Source organism: Trachurus trachurus (genome assembly GCF_905171665.1).
Source record: "Trachurus trachurus genome assembly, chromosome: 22".
NCBI classification, from domain to species: Eukaryota; Metazoa; Chordata; class Actinopteri; order Carangiformes; family Carangidae; genus Trachurus; species Trachurus trachurus.
The window spans coordinates 23805411-23825806 of NC_139907.1; the positions used below are offsets into that span (position 1 = coordinate 23805411).

At 41.1% G+C, this 20396-nt stretch overlaps 1 protein-coding gene across 1 annotated transcript; it reads right to left on the bottom strand.

Annotated features, from left to right (window-relative positions):
* Window positions 1-180: 180 nt before the first annotated feature.
* Window positions 181-2652, bottom strand: LOC311005357 (uncharacterized protein). The gene is made up of 5 exons (XM_083997741.1): window positions 2622-2652; window positions 2285-2365; window positions 2057-2172; window positions 1058-1140; window positions 181-297 (listed from the first exon to the last, which is right to left on the bottom strand). Exons 2-5 carry the CDS (start codon window positions 2344-2346, stop codon window positions 211-213), a joined length of 348 nt encoding a protein of 115 aa, XP_083853867.1. The 5' UTR covers window positions 2347-2365; window positions 2622-2652; the 3' UTR covers window positions 181-210.
* Window positions 2653-20396: the final 17744 nt, after the last annotated feature.

Consider the following 20396-nt stretch of genomic DNA (forward strand, 5'->3'; position numbering starts at 1 on the left):
ATACAAGATCTTGACCCTTGATCAACACTGATTTTCATACAGTTGTTAACAGATAAAGTACTAAATAACCTGGAGAGAAGAGTATAGTGTCAGTCAGCTGAAAGTGCTGAAACAGTTACAGTTACCTCTCACTTGATGCCATATGCCTTGGCATAAAGCACAGACAACAAGGACGTCATGGTGGTCAGGTGGCTGTATTCAGGGCAGGCTTCATTTATGTAGGACCAGTACTTGCCAACTACGTCCATACAGAAGACTGGAGGACTTGAGAACATGGGATATGCGAAGATCTCTCCCCTGTAGGATTGCATACAGCATTAATAGCAGTAATTGTTGTACTGATGGTGAAAATATATTAACAGTCACACAAAAAGTAGTAAGTAAAATTGCAGTTAAACTCTTATTGTCTTCTTTCAAAAAACAAACAAACAAAACAAAACCAAAAGTGCCCAATAGATAGATTCATTCAACTGCTGGGTTTTTGTTAGTCTGTGAAAGTGAGTTAGTGAAACCTTAATCAATTATTCAAGTGTAGTACGGTTGTGAATAGATGAAGTGCAAAATGACTTGTAGAGAAGAGTATAGTGTGTCAGCTTAAACAGTGAAACATGTTGGTTGCATAGATTTAGGAGAATGTAGTTGAGGACTATATCAACAAGAATAAGAATGTTATTATACGGTATTTGCCTGTACATATTTAGAGCACAAAGAATAATGCCATGATGGCATAACTCTTATATGATACACACCTGCTCATCAAGGCAAATTGAATTATCATTTCATGACCGGAGTCAACAACATTTTGTTGTCAAGGTAACGTATCGTGAGAGTGGGTAAGTGCTGTTCCAGTCATGTTTACAGCATCTGGACCCTCACAGTCTCTCACACTCTGTCTTAGATCTGACGTCACTTTAGTCAGTGAGGGTTCAGGGCCTGAGTCTTATGGGGCGGATTGGAACTGGGCCTATAGTGTGGGTCAGCTGATGTGTGGATATACATACATATTTAGAGCACAAAGAATAATGCCATGATGGCATAACTCTTATATGATACACACCTGCTCATCAAGGCTGGAGCTACTCCTCCTCGTTGTCCTCGCCTTTGCTGCATTCAGCTGAGACCGACCACAGATGCCCTTTCCTGGTGCATACAAAGACAAAAAGTTTCTAATGTTATTTTAAAAATAAACTTTCAAGTAGTACAAGAAGTTCAATGAGAATCTATGTGGAAAATACACAAATGAACCCCAAACATGTTGCAAAAATGTTGCATTTTGTTGTTATTGTGTGTCTCCTGCGCCCACTCCCCATTTAACTAACGCAAGCCAAAATAGTTTTGGCTCACTGAAAGATGACGGCAAAAATGGACGCATCTGTCCTTTTGGTAGTTTAACACGGCTGAAAATCATCATCTATTAATGGAGTTTCCGCTCCTGCCCGCTCCCATTCATTTTTATTCCCGTCCCGTCCCAATCACAGGATTAATAAAACTTTGACTCCCATCCCACGGGAATCACGTGACCCGTGGGAATTTCCAACAAGTGTCATCCTCTTTCTGCGCACAGCTTGTCCACCTTGAAAGAGCTTATCACCCACTCCATAAAACTCTGGTAAAACGGTGTTCAAACACACTTTGCCAGTCTGTTGACAGAATAATTGAAAATACACTTATATGTAGAATTAAAAGGTGGCAACTGTAAATATTGCATAAGCCAGCCCACCCTGGCATACTCCATTTTCTGCCAGCATCCATATGAAGTTTAGGAGAGAGTTCTCAGGTGGTGTTATGTTGCGTGTGTTGGAAATATGATTGGTAAGAGCTGCGGTGTGATGCTGCACTGAGCTAATTTAAGGTGGTACTGTGGCTTAAATCAGGCCCTGTGAAAATCACATTCTAAATGAAGTATTATGGTGATGTTGAGGTGTGCAGGCCTACGACTACAACTACTACAGACTTCAGAAAGCTTCTTGGACTGGTACATCCGCATAGAAATCCTAACATGATGTTTTTCTACCAAAATAAGAATAATGATGCACAAATTATCACGATCACATACCAAATCCTGGCTCTTGTTCATCAAGCATCTCCACACCGGTCTCCTCAAGGACACAGAGATGATCATCACGTTTTCTCCATCGTGGCAGGTCTGATGCCTTTGTCCTCTTTTTTGACCTAAAAAAAACAACACAATATAATCAAAGTAATGCAGTTAACCACACAGACTTCCTGCACAAATGCATCATAATATCTGATCCCCATGCATGGAATAAGATATTTAAATTACCTTTGTGTCAGGCTCTTCGTTTTACTGAGCATCTCATTGAACTCAGCTTCAGCTGTAGCCATTGTAGGTATTATCTGTTACCTGTAAAACAGTGAGAAAAGTACAGTGAGGGCTGGCATGTAGCATTAATGTTAGCCTAGCTATGTTAACGTTAGCCTAATCATTAAAATCTACATCAAACAGTGCAGCTAGTAAAGTCAGCCAGTTTAACAACTTTGATCAACCACATCTGTCAAACTTTGTTTGTGGTTGACGACACTGGCTGGTTTTTGGAGGTAAAATAGCTTTAACTGTTAATTATTTTATCACAATTTTCCATGTTGTTTGTTTACGTTACCTGAACGGGGGCTGGGGCTGCCTGTCGGTGAGACGATGACGGACATGCCGGAAGCTACGTCAGTCACAATGAAATCAGCTGATCGTTCACTGTAACCATAGCAACGATGGAAATCTGAGCAATCTTCGTAATAACTAACAAACGAAATACACATTAACTGAATAAATATAACGTTTATGATTAAAATAATGCACCAAACGTTGGCCTACCACAATAATGAAAAAAAAAATTACATTCATAAAATAGCGTTTAAAACAACCACGACAGCAACTACAAGCTGAAAAAATCTTCGTCAAAACGAAAAAAGTATCAGGTTTTCATAATCATAATTCAGTGCCCACAGCATAGTGGGAGAGTCCAATCAGTCGGATAAAATATCGCTGGAGTAGGCTACAAATAAAACTTAATTTTCATTCATTCAACATATGTAAAGTAAAAGACACATTTCTCGCTAGAAATGTCCTCAAATAGTGCCAAATAATCACATTTTATCCGCCAGAAAGCTTAATGAATAATGTTGAATATATACGTTCTCAATTTTCAAATTCGCAGAATATGTTACAAACACAAGCTTATTTGCATTAATTCAACATACATTTGGAAACTAAAACACACATTTCTCGCTACAAAAGTCATCAAAACCATGCCAAATATATCCTAAAATGTTGTTTTTCCAGCGAAAAAATAACGTTGTACAGCCACATGTAAAACGTTGATAATGAACGCAGCAATTGGCTCACGTTAAATGAATGGGCAACGTAATGTTGGTGTATAACGTATTTTCGCTCGGAAACGTTGATCCTGGACTTTTCTGGAGTTTGCAGAATAGTCCATAGTGAACGTTTCTTTCTGGCGACTGGGTTGGCTGAATAAAGCCTCGGCCATTGTTATAATTTGCATTGATGCATAGAGAGGAGAGATAGGGGTAGCAGAGGGCAAGGGTGTGTGTGTGTGTGTGTGTGTGTGTGTGTGTTGGGGGGTTGTGGGTGCAGAGCGAGGGTGTCTTTGCATGGAAATGTGAGCAATGGACGGACGCTTTTTTTCTACCCCCCCTCCTCCTCACACCCACCCACCCTCCTCACCCGTCCTTGGGGGGAATGAGGGCCTCTTCCTCCCAAGGTCAGTGTCAAGGACAGAGCAGGGCCAATTAGTATGTAGATCAGGGGTGTGATGTCATTTAAGGGTATTGCTCTGATGCAATCACATTAGTTAGGCCAGGGAAGAATTCCCTGTCTGACCTCAATCATACACAGGGCTGCAGGAGGAGGTGATGGGAGGGAGGAGAGAGAGGCTCCTGTATCACCTGCAGCCAGCCTCGCTCTGTCACCATCTCACCTTCTCTCGCCTCTTTTTTTTTCTTTTTTTTCTCCCCTCATGCCTTTCACATGTTCGAACGCCTGCAGAGCTGACACAGTGTCACATGACACAAGGCCTGATGAACTGACAGACTGGAAGGTTTAATGGAAATTTGCAGTTCCCTAAATGTGTCAACGCTGATTTGAATATACAGGAAGTGGAAGGGAATACTGCTGGTCTTTGGGTCTCAAGATTTTACTTTGGTATATATATATTATATATATATACAGTATACAAAAAAGGATGCAAACCATGCAGTATGTGTGGACGTTATAGCTCACCTCTACTGTAGTTCTGTCTAAGCAAGAAACAGTGAGATCATGCCTTTGCACTGGTTTCTTCACTGATTACCTTTCCCACCTTCAGAGTACTTCGATCTCCTGACCAATCATCATGATCCAGCTTTATTTGCTTTAGACAACCATAGATCCATCTCCAGTCATCCAGGAGAGGCTGAGAACTCACTGTGGTGCTTCTTTATCTTCTGGTGAATCATTAACTCCATCATCAACATTAAAATAGAAAACTGAACCTAAAATTAGTGAACTGGCGACTTAAATTCTGCCTCCATCAGTGGAACCTGCTGCAGACATATCCCACCAGCGGTTGCTATGGAGCGAGCCGCCCCGGCTGCAGGGCCTCCGTCTTGCTGCAGCTGTCACCTGCAGCTTTCCCTCTCCGTTTGTAGTTGGGTCAAACTCCAGGACTCTATATCGGGCCTCATTAGGGTGGCGCCAGATGTCGGAGTCTAACGCTACACTATGAAACTACTTTTTCTTTTGGGACATCCTAGGACTTCAGTGTCAGCTTTTTCTTGTTGCTAGGCAGAACAGCTGAGAATAAAGTTCTGATGAGTTTTGGTACCTGAGTTTGGACATGTCATATGATCGTCCCTGGAGGCAGGCAAAGAAAGAGAAAGTGTAGGTTGTAGTGTAAGCAGTTTGAGACATATTGCATGGGGAAAGCAGATGGAAGCCATTCATGTACATAAAGTCTTTGAATTAGAATTGCCACTGCCACTGCTTTCGTTCAATCCCTGAGCCGCAAAGACTTTATGCTTTCAGATGTGTGGTGAATGTGCAGGTCAGAACTTGTCCACGAGAGTGTTTTGGAGTTGTTGGATTGTGTATTTGATGAGTTTGATGAGGGAAACCAAGAAATCCCATTAGCCTTCGTAGCTTAGCTCTGAGCAGCTTGCGGCTCTGCTCCACTGTTCTAAAAATAGCTTGCACCGACAATTAAAGGTAACAAACCTACTCCTAAAACTATAGGGATTATGGCAATGGGCTAATTTTCCAAAATGTTGAACTATTCCTTTAACAAAACTTTTCCATATGGCTTGATGTTTATCATGCCTCTAATGGCACCTATGTAACGTTACACAATGTGTCCATTAGAAAATAACTCTCACTGACACCTCTCAAATGATCAGATGATGAACCAAACTCTTCACTGAAACCAACAGAGACCGATAGAAACAGAACTGATTAGTAAAGACGACACAGTGTCACTTGGTTCATCTGCTGAGATAAATAGGCCACATTAGCAAAATCACTCTGAACTAATCTGTGTTGAAGTCAGCTAAACATAGTTTTTGGACCCTTTTCCACTACTTCTAATTTATCCTGGACTTGGGTTTTCCAATTACTTCGTCAGAGAAAAAGGCACATACTTTTTTCATAGTTTCTCCTAAACTGGCAGGTTTGGAGCTACTATTAACCTGAAGGAAAAAACGTGGGGCGGGGGGGCGCAGGTCTATGACAAGGACAGAACTCATCTAACGTAAATCTCCAACCACAGCAGCTCTGAAGACAGATTCATGAGAACAACTCTCAATTTAATTTAAAGTGTGATCTTTCAATTTTAACACCACCACTACCACACTGAACAGTAACTCGACGCTGTAATTTCACTGTCATCTACTGATGTATCTAAATTAACTTCTGACATGGTAAGAATGTGTGAACTCTTATGTTAATGCAGCGACAGAAACAAGGGCAAGGCGGGAAAAAAGAGTCCAGGAAAGACGAGAACCTGTTGCAAGAGAAAAGAACATTAACAACCAAATGAACTGTACTGAAACAAAATAAACTAATACAGATTAAACATTCTCTTATAAATTGCATATTAATAAAGATGAACTATAGGGAACCAGAGCTAAGGCTGCTCAAATGAAATAACTGCAAACCTCACAGCAACTAACAGAGCAGTCAACATTCATGTCCAGTACTTTAACTCACATAAAGTGCAGGGACCTCAGCGTGGTGCACAGCCTGCCAACAATACAGCACTTTGCTTCACTGAAAGAGAGGGAATAAATAGAATAAAGTATCACACTTGAAACCCAGTTTGCTGGACAATACAGACAAAATGCTGAGCCAGTAGGTCAGAGCAAAGCTACAACAGAGGTATAAGTCAGTGTCTGGTGTGAAGAGATGGACCACAAACAGCAGAGGCAGAGGACAGTTCACAACATACAACATTGCACAGTTGTATTCACACTATACACGACTGATCAGTGGCAGGATCTTTTACCATGAACCATGCTTTGTCACAACGCACGCATGAAAAGACGAATACAAATAAAACGGGACAAAGTTCAAAGTTGTGTTCTTTGCTTTAACAGCACCTGCATGGAGAATCATCAGCTCCATCGGCTGTTTATCTCTTAACAACTCCTGATATTCACATGACAGTAGGACACACAAAGATGAATTAATTCACATTCTTCATTCTTTGTTTTGCTGATTTTCTAGAACTATAATTAAATTCACACTCTTCCCCACAATGCTGAACCTCTCTCCAGCATTTTTCCCCAAAGAGCTCCACAAACACAATAACTGTTTTTTTTTCTTTTCCTTTTGCCTCTTTTCTGTCCTATTCAGATGTTTCCTGTCGACTGGACAGGCTTTTGGTCAGAAAATCCTCCTCCACAACGGTCGACTACAGCCTCAGAGGGAAGAATGTAATTTGCCCCCTCCACCACCACCACCACCCTTCTCTCTCTCTCTCTCTTGCTTTTTTGAGAAATCTGTGTCTGGGTTGTAAATTTTCTCCAATTCTTCCTCTTTCACTCCCTCTATCTTTCTCCCCCTTGTCTGAATTAATGAGATGGGGTTTGATCAGGGCAGCCAAGTGTTCAGTGGGAAATCTCACAGCCCGCCTTGTGTCCCGTAATAGAATTTGCATCTAATGCATACATAAATCAAACATCTTTCTGGACATTTTCATATGCATAATGTCATTTCATCCTGTTTCTTTCCAAGTGGGGAGCTGTGCTGGGCTGAGGGTGGGGGTTGGTTATATGTAGGTGGCGGGGTGGGGTGTGGGATAACGTGGTGGTGGTGGTGGTGGTGGTGGAGGGGGGGGGTTGTAGTTGGTGCAGAGGCTATTTTGTTTTTGTGTTTTTTTTGTCTCACTTTCTGTTTCTCTCAGTTTCTCACTCTTTTTGACTTTTTCTTAATGCTTTCAATTTATTTTGCTGACTGCGTAGCCGCAGTGTGAAGCCATGCATCGGGGATCTTTGGGGTTTGGGTTGTCAGATACTTTTATTGAGAGATAAAAAAAAGAGGAAAGAGAGAGAGAGAGGGGGTAGAGAGAGAGAGAATGCATGCAGATCTGTGTGTTTGAGCACACACCTCCATCTGTGTTTGTGTGTGTGTGTCTGAAGCATGTTGATGGGTGTTCAGAAGCAGTAGTGGAAGCTGCTTCATCACATCTCTACCTTATTCTTTGGGGGCTTTGTTATGTAAATGCAGGAGAAAAACTAGCAGATTCAAAGTGCTTTCTCTTCACAAGGAGGTAGGAGATAAAAAAAAAAATAGAAGCGAGTGACAAGGTGTCTTGATTGTCCTTAGTGCTTTGCTACTCCTGCACTAACAAGGCTTGATATTGTAGAAATTCCATTTGCAGCTGTGTGAATTTGCATGTCTCGGACACTGCTCATGTGCACTATTAACTCCTCGTGCTTCCAACGGTGAGGACAGAACGATACATCTGAATGTGGGACGATTAAATTAGCCACAAAATGTGTCTGTGTTGTGTCCAGTGCATAGAAATGATCATTCTAAGTGCATAGATACCTCACACTTGTGCATTAGGCTTTATATATGTGTAGGCTATATACTATATGGCATTACCGGACATATACACATCACTCATTTCCTGCTGATTCTGCTTTTAAAAGCCACAAAGACTAAAAACAAACCCAAACTGTGCACACCAATATAAATATAAAGATATTCACTCACTGTCAGGTACAAAAAAGAGAACTTTATGACTTCAGTTGCATTTATATGCTTCTCAGACTGTGAATCTACAAACATCCAATCAAATCACTGAAATAAGTATGCAAACAACATCCATGCTAAATGCAAGGGTTTAAACCAATGGCTGAAAAATTACACAAAACATAACTGTGAGTGTGAATGTGGAAGTGGCTGCTGATTAATATCTGACCTTCATGTCATTCACTTTCACAGCATCAGTCATCACACCTTCCGCCATCTGCAATCAGAGGGCAGCAATTAATGTAAAATAAAAATACCTATAATGACTGTATTTATTGTATCCACTTCCTTTGAGTTGCTGAGCTAAAACAAAAAACTATTAAAATATATCTGTTAAATACTCACTTAACCAAGAAATGTGGATTAATCCACAGCTGAAAATAGTCCCTGACAAATACTGTACGCCATTCTTCTGTTTGAGAAATATTTGCTAAAACAGCAGGGAGCAGCTGATTTAGGAAAGCACTGAGCCTTTTTTGTGTTCAAGGTGAGACTGCAGTGTTTTGTAAGGTCACTGCGTCCTTGACCTTTGACCTTCAAAATCTAATCCAATCAAATGGATGTTTGTGCCAAACAGAGGATGTTTCCCCCATGAGTTGTTTGAGGATGGGACAGATATGGGCAACCTGGAAACAATACATTTTGAGCTCAGGAAGAGGAGTGGAGCAGGGACAGATCTGTCCCTCAGCAGCCAGCCAGCTGATTGGTTGAGAGAGGCTGGGCTGTAATTGAGGCGCCAAATCAGCAACCCTTAAAACCCCTTCCCTTATTACTCCTACTGTAGGGCAGTCCCAGTGAACACCCAGCCAGGTCCAGGGTAGAGAGCTGGAGCTCATCAGTTTCATTGTGTGCAGATTGTGTGTGATTTTAAGAAATAAAAAGAGCCATTCACATAAAACCGGCTCTTTTTGATGCAGTGGAAGGGCAGGAAAAAAACCTGTATTTGATTATTTCATTTGGATGAACAGTGAAAATAATGAGCCCTGATTACATCACACGTTCTGCAGGTGTTGTGACCCTCACCGTGGCCCTCTCAGTGCGTTACAACTGTACCTGCTGAAAGTTTCACACATCCACACTGCGAAGCACCACTAAGTGAATTTCTCACTAATGTTGAGACATTTTTTAACTCCAGTGAGTTCACGCTGCCAGAAGCAAACCCGTCCCAGACTGTGGTCCAGAGCTGAACACTGGCCTATTGGAGGGGGGGGGGGGCTGTAAGTCAGTCAGGATGCCCGGTGCAGCAGCAGGCAGGGATCTGAGCCACTGTGTGTGTGTGTGTGTGCCGTGCTGCTGGATCTCTGCGCTGACCCCGACACGGCCTGCCTCCCCACTCTCTAATGTAATGTGACGAGGATGTGTCCACTCCCATAAATGATAAAAAGAGCTGGCAGCGCCGTCTCTGTGTTTACATGGCGATTAGGTGTCGCCTCCCTTTGCTTTGATGTTAATTAAAATGTAATGTGTTTTCATTTGTTTTGCTCGTCTGTGTGGCTGCCACAGAAATCAAACAGAAAGTCACGAGCGGAGAGACACGGCCTCTGTGTGGCGTGTGTTTGTCTAATATATCTTTTTTTTTTTTAAATCAATTTGTTACATTTCAGACCTTTAGACATTTATTGCATTTAAACCCATTTGTTTTCTATTTAATTCCTTTCTTTTTCCTTTTATAGGACCATTTTAATAGTGTTGTCTCACTGTTTTACCTTGTAACACATTTTGATGTCTCCTGACTTCAAAATAAATATGTTAAAAAAGAAAAAAAAAGTCAAGTCTTTCGTGGCGTCCCGGTGACTTGAGCTCTTGGTGTACCCCACACGCCACGAGTGTGTGAAAGTAGATTACTTGAGCCTGATGAAATCTATCAGGCACTACCCAGCCATTTGCACATTGCCCAAACAGTGAGACAGAATCCCCTTAAAAACACAGCCCAGGAGCCGAGGCGTCGCTCGGAGCTGATTGGCTCGCTCCATGGTCCATGTTATTCACGCATTTCAGATCTTTTGCACCCTCCATTTGACAATTTTGAGGGATTTTGAGGAGAACTTAAAACAACTCAAATTTGTGTTGATGGCACAAAACAAAAGCCAAGATGTTTACTCACAGATGAGCGACCACTTAGGAGGGCTTGTTCCTGACCGTGTCGTAGGAGTGACCTCGAAAATAGTCGACTATTCAACGATTTGATTCGGAGAGGTCTGATTCAACTATGAACCCTGTCGTTGAATAGAAGAAAAATGTGAAGATGTGAAAAAAAAAGGATTGTACCATTCTGAATATAGGGGTGCTCACCACTGCTGAACATCTGATATTATACAGAATTTCTCAATTTTCTTATAGTAGGCCAATATAGGCAAGACTGTTTCTCTTCTCTTTCTCTCCTGCGCACTCGCTTTCGCTGTTGCTTTATCTCTCTCTCTTACCATTTTATGTCATTTTGCAATGGAGGGAAAATTAGATTTGGGCCTAAAGTTTTATTTACAATATTAAACTAAGTGACGCATTCTCTGTGTCTATCGATTGTACATACACACCTAACAGCACTGTCCATGGTGCTGTCTGTACCAGAGGTTCCCGAACCCCAGTCCACAGACTGGTGCCGGGCCATGGATCATTTGGTACCAGGCCGCAGAGAGAGAATGAAAAAATATAAAATTGTTTATTTTGTTATACTTCCGCCACTTCCATTTGTGCATCTACCCAGTGCAAGCGCAAAAGAATGAAAAACACTCTGGTCTGCGATGATAAAAAGGTTGGGAACCCCTGGCCTATTCAAGCACTGAAGCACATATCACGGCCACACTATGATGGGACTTCACGACTTCCCTAACCCTTTTCATCCACCATACACACTTATTAATTCACGGCACACACACTCATTCTCGTCATCGCTGCACCGTCTCTGAAAAGAGATGGTGATGTCATGCACGCAAGCTTAATGAGTGAGATCAGGAAGAGGATGGTTGGAGAATGTCCTGTTATTGTGATCTTACGCTAACTGAAGAATTATATTTGTTTATTCGGGTGCTTTAGCTCTTTTCTCCAGAGCGGAAAAAGACGCAAATGAGATCATGAATCAATGAGGGAAAAAACAACATGATTGGACTATTAGTCGACTATGGGCAACATCTGACGAATCAGAGTTGATCCTTAGTGGAGGACACCCCTGCTGTGTCGGCTGCACCGAGTGTAGGCCTACAGTATACCATGTCCTCCATAAGCAGCTCCACCACTTCTCGTCAACCATATGTGAGCCTGACAACTCTGCTAGTGGAGATTGGCTTCCAACAACTTCTATCAAGATGTTTCCCTCTTTGCCGTAGTCACACGGATGCATTGAGGTGGAACTCGGGAGGCGGAGCAGCTGCAGAGGCAGGTGTCGGCCAACATGCAGGATGCTGCCTCTTTGACTGGACACGCCACGCTTTCCCTCAGTCAGCTGCTGGAGAACATCTGGGCCTCACCGGTTGACGCTCTGCGCTGACTTGAGTAGTCTGCGCTGGACCACGGTGACATGTTGGATGGCTGCGTGATGACAAAGAGGCATCTGTGAGACTGGGGGGGAACATGTTGCTGCAAAAGTTTGACCAACATGAGGTGTTGAAGGTTTCACACGGCAGCTGCTGAAAACTGGTATTATGATTCATACCAGTATCCAACATGTTAACCATTTTCTTGCCAAATGCCAGTTTAAAACAGTGTACTTTGAGGGCCCCACTGTGTATTTAAAGATCCCATATTGGACATTGGTGGTCAAAGGTCAAAGGTCAGTGTAACCACATTGAACCACACACAACAATTATGACAATTTCACACCGATCGTTAATTCTCATGTCACTGGATAAACAGTGGTGTAGCCTGAAACTAACCTGATAGCAATGGCAAAGTCAGACAAGAAGAAAAATTGGTAACTCTTTAATTTACAGGCCATTAATTACATGATAATGTCAAGAAATAGTCAATTTCAAGGCTATTTCTAGACAATATGATGCAATTAGTTGTTATTTATTGGCTATTTCTTGACATTATCACGTTACCGAATGATTTCTAGAGTGATTACTGTATAAAGCAGGTCTAGATTTTCCATTAACCCAGTGAAAGTGTCAAAACTTCACAGTCTGTATTCAGAAACTGAGCCCTAAAACCAGCCAGCTGTGACTTTCTGGTGTCACAACAAAGCAGTCACAAAGTCCCGCCTACCTGAACCTATCAAACCTTGTAGGATTTGTTCTTGAGTGTTCATCAGAGGCAAGGCAAGGCAAGGAAATTTTATTTGTATAGCCCGTTTTTACAAACAGTTTGTCTCAAAGGTCTGCTATGTTTTTTATTGGATCATTCTGAAAATATTCAGCAGAAGACATGATTGGTCCAAAGATCAGGAGTAGGCCTTTGTGTGACCAGCTGTGTCAGAGTCAGTAGAGTATGTGCAGAACCTGGAATTGGACAGTTCCTGTCCCACTAGTCTTCATGTGAAGGCTGCAGGTCTTTGGATTCAGGCAGAATGTAAAATTCCTCTATGTCCTCTTGTTGTTGTTCACTAATGGTGATGAATACAGAGTGAATGTACTGTATTATTATGTGAGATGAGTCAGTAATCAGCCCCTTGCTTGAGTGTTTACAGATATCCACACTATACAAAGAGCTTCAGCCGACTCTCTTTGCGTTAGACAAACAAGCTATTGGAGAAATAAGATAAAGCTTCAGTTTAAAGTGTGTCTCCCTTGATGACTAAGCACACATCAGAATGTGCAGGTAGATTTATCGGGGGCAGCCAGACGTGCAGTCGTCCCCCCAGTCGTGTAATGAAGCGAATATACAAGGCGAGTGGTCAGAGAGGCCCGGGCTAGTTAATGACAGCCGATATCTCCGAGCCCGGCGAGAAAGGAAGGCTTGAAATATTTGCTCAGGAGACTCACCGGGGGTTTCAATCTCACCACAAATCCATTTATATGTTTGCCTGCTGATTTATGGCCTTATTTTAACTGTCTTCTACATGCAAATGCGCGGCGACCGCTAAAGAAATATACATAATGTGATTCTCAGGGTCATCCCTCCAGCCTGTCAAGTTGAGGAGGTAGGTGGTATGTAGAACCGAGGGTGGAGGGAGGACGAGGAGGGGGAGGGGGGGGCGAGGTGGCCGTCCAGCTCCCTGGCTCTCATCTGAATAAAAGCCCCCATTAGGCCTTGGCCAGATATTCATCATCCCCGCTCCTCGCCACTATCATTATCCACACATATAGATCCCCAGCAGCCATAAGGTGTGTCATCGGCTGCTACTGATGGGCCAAGCACCAGAGGGACCGTAACGTAATTAAATCTGAAAATGTGCGACAGTTTCTATAAATGTATACTTATCCCAGCTTAGTGCGGCTAATAAGTAACTGTTTGATTATCTCTATTTCTGTTCAGTGTAATTAGGACTCTATCATGTCTAATTTAGAATTAAATTGATTAACTTGAATGTGTGATCCCGCCATTTCTCCTTGTCCAGCTGCACACTGGAGGTCTTCACTTCCTCCTGTCTTACACAGGAGATACTGATTTGAAAATGATTCCCGGGCAGGCAATTATGATCATATATCCTGACACGTGAAGAGCAACTTTATTAAAGATATCTGTCATGGCGGCTCCTCCGCCGGTCTCCCTGTGTGGACATGACAAAGTAGATTCATCAATTAAGGCCCAGCAATTGCATTAGGCAGGGTATTAGCCTGCCTTTACATTTTCTTTCACATTATTTCACACATTTTTCACACGGTGGTATATGTTAATAAGGCCGCTCAGGCAGGGCGACTGATGCCCTGCTGGAAAGTGCCTCAGCTCAGGCTCAGCTCCGCCATCTCTCTTCTCTCTCTCTCTCTCTCTGCAGATGGAGGAGTGGGCAGTTGCTGTTTAGCATGTGTCATTGAGACATGTGTTACCTGGATACAAACCTGATTAAAAACACAATGCGTCTTTCATACATCTGGAGAATTACTTTTGCTGGTGTCAAGTTGTTGTACACCAGTCTGAATTAATTTGCTATTCCTGTGGTTGGTGCAGTGCAGGGGATAAAAGGTTATTTATTATATCTGATTGCATGTTACAGCACAAACACGCAGAACATATGAAAATACACAATACGACTTACTTACTGAGTAAGATGGCTCCTAATGTTGGAACATTTACCCTCCTTTGACTTAAGCATTTCCACTTGATGATACTTCTTGAGTATAGGCCTACTCCATGGTAATTAATGGGAATACATGTATTTAACAGTCACTAATTACCTGTCATGGGAGGCATATGTACTTTAATTTAAGTGATGTGCTGCACTGTACATGATTCAGATAACAATTGTATACTCTTTATGGTTATTTCTCAGTAGAATTTTGTTTTTATTTTTCTTTTATAATTAAATTTAAGTATTTTACACGTAAAAAATAAATGATAAACTAATGTATAGTAAATTAGTAAAACTTCACCAACATTATATAATACTGTTCTTACATTAACTCCAATGTTTTTGATTGTAATTACGGTTATATTCTGTTTCTATTCTATCGGACATGGTTACAATAATAAACATGTCGACTCTATCAAGAGCAGCTTACGTACCTTTATCAGCATTGTTAAGGGTCATGACTTGGTTACGTTCAGGATGGTTACCTTTGAACAGTCATGGTTAATAGAAACAGCAGGAACATCTGCTTTCACATCAGTATCAAACACTTCTCCATCCAATTCATGAATCCATCACAACCTCCTGATGTGGACTTTGTCTCTTTATACCATGTCATCGATCTTTTCCCTTTGCTCCTGTTATACTTGCTACCACCACTAGATGTCATCTGGCAACAAAATGTAACTATGGGATAGCTTCCTACAGGACAGACTCCCCATTTTTAACAGTATGTCTGAGTCTGTCACACAAGTGGCACCTTTCACATTACACATCGTCCGAACCAGTGTTCATATAAACATGTTACGTTCATTTTGAATGCAAGACACTTACATGTTAGGATTTTTTCGACATAATTCCTACTTTTACTGAATTATCCAAAAAGTCTATCACTTCTGCACCTTTACACTATTGAGTAGATTATAGGATACAGGCTAATACTAGTTCCAAGAGAAATTGTTGACTTATTTTTGACAGTAATGTAACAATTCATTATTACATTTAGTTCATTGTACAAAGATGAAATATAATAATATTAACAACATTAACTAAGAATAAAAAAAATAGATAAGCACAATAATTTAAAGCAGTAACCTCTTAAGTCATCTGGCCATTAATTTAACGTAGGAAAAAATGAAATAAATAATAATATTTAAAAAAATCTTGTTTATCTCTCTGCTTTGTGTTACTCTGGAGTTTTTAATGTAGCCAATTACTGTACCACAGAGTAAGAAATTGCATAGTTTGAACAGTTTTATTAGTAAAATGTAAAACTTGAATATCATATTTTACAGGACATCTCATTATTCCAGCCAGTCTTTAATGTCTGAACATTACTTTCCTTCTGTTCATTAGTACAAATGGATTTCTCTGTCCATAGCTTTATCCAGCCATGTCAACTCCACCAGATTCTTCTCATTTAAATGTAGAATCTCAAAGCAAATCTCTGTTTTTAGACCATTCCCCTTTTTCCCTTTGAGAAATTAACCATTCTATTCACTGCATAAATTTTCAGGTTTCGCCTGTGTGACACTCGGAGGTGATGAATTTTTTATAGCAAAAAACGGTCTAATAATTGTTGAACAGATGTAAGTGTTGGAGAGTGGGCTCCATCAGAGCTCATAAAATGGAATTAGCATGTTAACCCTGACGATGCCTGAGAATGGAGAGGGGAGTGACGGCAGCGGTGTGAAGAGAAAGCACAGGGAGATGTACTACTGACTGAAATGGACTTCCCGGTTGGGATTAATAAGGCGAACTGGTGCACTGGCAGGCAGAGGAGGAGAAACAGCCATGGGAACCCGGAATTGGAATGGGATCTACATTATATCCCATAGCAGTGAACATACAGTACATGTTCTCTGTACATATGATAATATTCCTCCTGTTCTCCAAGCATGTAATGATCTCAGCCTTTCCTTGTCACCCAGGAGTCTCATGACTGGAGTTTTGGAGAGTGGAGACCTTCAGAGGAAATACGTAATATTACTACTGGCAGGAAATGGTGAGAAAAACAACAGCCACGGTGGAACTTGTCTGTGTTCATGTGCACGTCAGTAGCTCTTATGGCAACAACAAAACAAATTCAGTCACTCAGTGGTTGAGTTACAGGGGAAATCCGTAAGAATATGAAATCATCTTAGCAATGTAGCCTAAAAAATGATTGGGTGGCAAAGTAACAAAAGAATCAGAGAAGTCTTTTCTAGTCAATATCAAGTTTCCTTTAGAAAAACTGAACAACAAAGAAATCCTATAGGCCAAATACTTACCAGTTTTTATTTCCACAAAATATGAAGTTGAATTTTGTGATTTGTGTAAGTGGGCCGTGAAATTCCGTGAATGCAACAAAGGAAAACAGTTGTTAAACTTCATATCTGTCTGTTGTGATGGTTTTTCCACCTGAAAGTCAACTGAAGAGGATTACATTACATCCAATGAAACTTTGAGGCACATTCTTCCCATAAATCAATGAGAAGCTAAAAAGAAAAGAAAAAAGAAACTAAAGAATCTGTCCACCCATGATAGTCAGATCCCTACAGCCATACATAAGAATCATCCCAGTAAATAGCATCAGATTCAAAGTGACTAACTGATCTGTGAGATCAAAGTTCAGCCCAGACTCTGGGCATTTCACTCTACTTCGCCCTCATGTTGAGATGTAGTGTGAGAAATATGTTATTTTCTACTTTTTCTATTTTTTTCCCCTTTTTGCCGCTTCTGTGCTGCTATTTAAATAAACAAGTGTCTGTGGTTTGAAGATGGTGTTTACAGTCTTTTGGATACCGCTGGGTCTCTGGTGTGTTGCTGGCATCGCCCGACATTGCTTGATCTGGTCCGTCTTGGCAGTCTCCGATTGGCTGAATTATTTACAACTCCGTCGGAGTGGACGGGCCTGAAGTTTGACCCCGAGATTTTTTCTTTTTTTTTTTAGTAGGGGGAGATGGCTCAAAGTAAACGCCGCCTTATGCCGTCTTCAGAGCGTGGAAACTGGCATGTCCCTCATGTTTATGTAATGTTGAACATAAACCCTGTTTCAACTCTCCTGTCTCTCCGTACTCACCCCACACCCTCTCTGCCGGCCTGTGGTGGGAGTTTGACGACGCCTTTCATGCTTCACATTTTGGGCCTTTTTATTTTTTTTGTAGTTTGTTTGAATGCTCTGGGCTAATTGAGCATCCTGAACCTACAACTTTTGGCAAAAGAAATACTTCTCAGAACCGATCGCCTCCATTTACGCCACCACGCAACTCTTCTTCCTTGAACAATTACAGCACCATTTATTCTAGCTGCTGAAAGGCCTCCTGCACCTTGATGAAGGCCTTTGATAAAAGCCCATTAATACTGTACTTTACATAGCTGTATGACATAAATTCACTAGCCGTTAATTACATGTCCCTATGAATAATTTACAGTCTGAAAATAAATGAATGGTACAGTAATCCGTCGGAGCTGCACCGAGGCCGCTTTGATTCAAATGGTGTGTGAGTTGTGTTTGCGCCTCCCAGAGAATACACAATCACCTCTGATGAGCCTAATCATCCCCCTTGTGCTGCCGTATTAAACCAGGGCCATCAAGAGCTAACTGATCCACTGTAACCCATGTCTGCAGCTGCGCAGTGACATCAATATTTAAAATCTTTCTTATGCATGTATTCTGGCTTGTCCGACTTCATTAAGGCCATTCCTCATCCCTCAGGCTGGGACACGTTCCCTCCGGAGCACTTGGAAAGACGGCTGAGAAGAGATGCCACCGCTGCTCAGAACATTCTCATGTATATGTGTTCTCCATGCCTTCCCCTGCTAATAACTGAGTGTGTGACAAGGAGGAGAGCACCGCAAAGTGTATACGTACATGCACTTCCAGCATTCCAGCCTATAGGTACCATTCATTTTCATATACTTCAAAGTTATGGAGTTATGATCTGTATGAATTCCATATTAAAACTATGAGCTACGTTATGTATGTTATTGTGTTCTCAAATTAGGAACATCATATCCTCATGTGTCTATTCCTGCCAGAAGCTCAAATTGACTTTTATCTACTTTTAACCCTTACATACTGTTTAAATTTGATACCTTCACAGTATGGTTCGGGTCAATTTTGACCCGGACCAAGAATTCCCTCATAGTAAGTGTCTATATTGAATTTTAAACTACAGATCTATTTAGAATGTTTAAATAGCCTATGACACATACATTAATGTATGATTAAGTGTTAAAAAAAAAGTCAGAGAGCAGGGAGAGTGCATTTTTTAAGTTTTACAACACTCGTTTTTGGAGAAAAACTTCTACTATTACACAGTATTACATCCTGTTCTACATAAGGCATAAACACATAAAAGCCACAATGATTTAAATATATTTCATTGAATTTTAAAATGGCATGAACATTGTGGAACTGTTGGAATTCATAATATGACCATGTTTAACCACTGCAACCATTACGTGCTATATATTATAAGCTAAATGCTATATCATAAGAAATCATAATTATCAATATTAATTCAACATTTACCACTTAGAACACAAAAACATTAAATAATAAAATGTTTATTATAAAAAAAATGCACTCTCCCTGCTTTATATATAATATGGTTTTCTTTGGCATTGTCTTCCTGCTCTGACACATCCTCCACCAAATCACTATCAACCTCCTCCTTTTGGGAGATCATATAAAGGGCCTGTTGCACCAAGTCTCGCTGCCATGATGTCAGTCACTGAAATGGCAGCTCAGGAACCTCTATTTCATGACCCCCCACCACAACCCTCCCAACGCAAATTGATTCAAATTTGTTACTTTATAGATTATTTTATAACGTTGCAGGTGCAGGTGCTTGCAGGTGCAGATCTCGTGTCTGTGTCAAGGCACCCCTTGACCTCAGATGACCTCTGTTCCATTTGTGCACCATACTGTATGATCACTACTATGCTGTTTTACTATTTCACTGTTTCGAGGTTTCCCCATGCTCCCTCAAAGACCAGCAGGTGTCTGTCTCTGTGGGAACCTAGGCAAATGTGGTGGGAACACAGACAGTTCTCGTGACAGTGTCGAAGTCCCCCTTTAACTCTGTTTCTGTCACCACTGTCCCATAAATTATACACACAAACATGGCCTGTACAGTTCCACAGTTTCAAGATTCCCTAAAACCACAATTTTCCTTGATTTGACCCACATTGGTGGATCTAAAATCCATCTAAACAGATACGGGTCAAATTTGACCCGAAACAGCCTCAGTGTTTAAAAATTTGTAGCACCTGTTCAAAAGTATACAATTTAAAAATATTTTTATTTTTGTGTATTTTGGGTCACTTTAGGAAAAGTCATAAAATTTCAGCCTAAAAGAATGATGTTTAGGGTATTTTTTCTGCTGTCAAATGTCAAAACGGGTCAAATTTGACCCGAACAGTATGTAAGGGTTAAGTCACATACACTTTTTTTTACACCTTGATGGTTTTCGGCTTCATATCTGAACCAGATGAAGGATTTCAGTCATCAGACGTCTGTTATGTTAAGCTGTTATGTTGGACAGCTCAGCTCCCGGCTGCTGGAGACGTCCTGTCCTGTGTCCACTGAAGAGCGTCGGAGAGTCTCTGATTTTTTTTTTTGTGAAACAGTGAAACTGTTCTGTTCAGTGTTTCTACTGGTATTAATCCTCCGGGTTTGTTTGCTCTGTCATTCAGCTCTCCAAAACGTCTGGTTATTACAGAAGCAATCAAAACAAAGATTAGTCTCAGCGCCCTTCAGATCTTTTCCTGACGTCTCCATCTGATGGTGAGGATCCCATGATCCCATGCTTCACCCAATGACATCTTTTGTTTTTGGTTTTGACTGAGAGACCCCTAGAAGCAGCAAACAGTCTAATTTGGGAAATTATTTCATGACATATACATTTTTTTAACCATGGCAACAGAAAATAGGAAACCCTCAGTGGCTAAATCAGGAAAAAAAAAAAAAAAAAAAAAATCAAA